The sequence below is a fragment of the Montipora foliosa genome, chromosome 14, assembly GCF_036669935.1.
Source record: "Montipora foliosa isolate CH-2021 chromosome 14, ASM3666993v2, whole genome shotgun sequence".
In the NCBI taxonomy this organism is placed as follows: Eukaryota; Metazoa; Cnidaria; class Anthozoa; order Scleractinia; family Acroporidae; genus Montipora; species Montipora foliosa.
The window spans coordinates 15,913,321-15,915,493 of record NC_090882.1 but is presented as its reverse complement, the minus strand read 5'-3'; the positions used below and the strand labels follow the sequence as shown (position 1 = coordinate 15,915,493).

The window sequence follows — 2,173 nt, the reverse complement described above, 5'->3', positions numbered from 1 at the left end:
AATACGATTCTCCAAGTTTGCTTTTTTCCATAATCAAGAAAAGCCAAAGTTTGTCAAGATTAAGTCTTTTTAGATGCGAAGGAAAGTCGCAAAAAGTTAATTATGCCTTGTGATTTTTGCGTGAGATTTTCCCGCTTTTCTGTGGTGCTGAAATGACATCAGCGGATGCGACGAGCGAGCCACCTCACTCACTCCCTCAATTTCGAAAAAATGTCGGGCACCATTTTTTTTTATCAAAAAATCTCGTGTGACCTGTATTTTGGTCATTTTTGGTCCATTGTTCCAGTGAACCCTGAAGAGCACGTAAACATTTTAAATTTGTCCTTTCTCTGAAACTTTTTGCCCAATTCGTACCAATGTTCATTTCAGTCGCTGCCGTAAGAATTGGGGCATTACTTTTTTGACCGTGGCCGTTTCTTACTCACTTCTCCGTTTCTCTTTGTCTTCTAAAGATTCGTCTTCTGAGATTTGTTTAGTCCGGGGAAAATGGTTTTCTAGTGGTTTTTTGTGATTTCAATCTTAATGCATACTGAAAATCTCAATTATTTGTTGTTTTACTTGACACCCGATTAAGCTGGCGGATTTTCACTCGACTGTAATATGGCTCATGTTATCTAATCTTCGCTCTTTCGTTGTTTGCATTGATATTAGGAAATTACCGCGACTAAAACATCATAATTTAAGTAGAAAATCAGTGTTAATCCGTTTTAACAGCAACTTTAAGACATTTTGAGAGTCTAGAAGCGTTTGAGCGCAACCTTTTTTCTTGTTTTCGATTACTTAGGTTTTACCTTAGTCTGCAAGATGTATTATGCGATAGTGAGTTTAGTGCGAGAGTTAAAGTTTGAGTAATATTTGAATAAATTATTACCTTTTTTAATGAAAAGTTTTGAAGTTTGAAGAAAAATCAGTGAGTGAGATTTGACACCGAGAAAGAGACTTCCATTTCTCAAGAAAAAGAGAAAAAGCATTTCATTATTTCTTTTTTGGCAATGAAAAAAATGGCCCTGTATCATTTCGTTTCTTTGATCATTTTAATTAGTGAAGTCATGCGCTCTGCTAATTTTTTGTAAACTTAACGCGTTACTTGCAATAACTTGTTCAAATATTCGTTAATTCCTCTGCGCAAACCGTAAGACAGTTTAGGCCCTTTGAATCTTTCAGAAACGAGAACGTCCTTAGGGTGTGCTACACTGAATCTAATACACAACAGAATCAACCGCGCCCAAGTTAGTAGCGGTCTAGGAAGAACGTATCGACTTAACATTGCAAGTAACTTAAGAGTAAGAAGGAAAGGATAGGTTTTTACCCGTATGCGTCAGCCACTTGTGTTCCTTCTTGCAGCAGGACAAAAACCAGAAGATTCGCAAGTAATGCCGCGAGTTTCAGTTTTACTCGACGGTGCATATCTGACCGCTTCCTGGTCTCTCTTTACTCTTGACGTTGTTGCTCTTGTTCTTCAACCAAGAGCGATTCAGTATGGGATATTTTTGTGTGTCACAGCCTTTCAGTTGTGAGACTGCTGCATCAGTCAGACGAGGACTTTTAATGGTTAGTGCAAACGCATTACAAAATTATATGAAAAGTCAGACATTCTTTTACGAAACCTGAAATACCCTAGTGACAGCGCGTGAGGCGTCTGTCCTGGCGAGCTCGCTTTAAATTGATTGGTTGTCTTGACACTCTTCAAAATTTGCCTCTCAAGAATTTTTCTGCGTTCTTAGAACCGTCTTAAACGAAAGGATAGTCTTCAAGAAAGGCTGGGTCTTCTTTTTGTGAGTTGACATTGGAAGGAATATGGTAAAACATTTGTAAGTCGGACGAATTTAATTGAATTTTGTTTCAATAGTTAATGAAAAAATGCCGCTGGGAATAACAGAGGTGGGGTGAAGCGAGAAATTAATTGCCCGTATATTGAGCATAGAATTTAATCTAAAAGCATCAAATAATTTAATGTGTCTCACTGAGGAAAGGAAAATCAAGTTGTCCTGAAAGAATTTACCTACTGACGCGAAACCGGGGTAAAAAAGGCTCCAAAATAATTATATTTGGTAAACTAGTACTGTATCAGTAATTGATGTAAATTCAAAATGATCAATCCACTTGTAGCACCCACTTTTAAAACTAATAAAAATCGAAAATGAGATCTCACTGGCTTAGTTTTTGCCTTACC

General features: G+C 37.3%; 1 protein-coding gene across 1 annotated transcript in view; it reads right to left on the bottom strand.

Annotated features, from left to right (window-relative positions):
- LOC137985172 (mucin-2-like) overlaps window positions 1–1,519 on the bottom strand; it is a 62,796-nt gene extending 61,277 nt beyond the window's left edge. The window contains 1 exon segment of the mRNA XM_068832693.1: window positions 1,310–1,519. Within this exon segment, the coding sequence (XP_068688794.1) occupies window positions 1,310–1,407 (98 nt within the window). The 5' untranslated portion in view covers window positions 1,408–1,519.
- Between the last annotated feature and the right edge of the window lie 654 nt (window positions 1,520–2,173).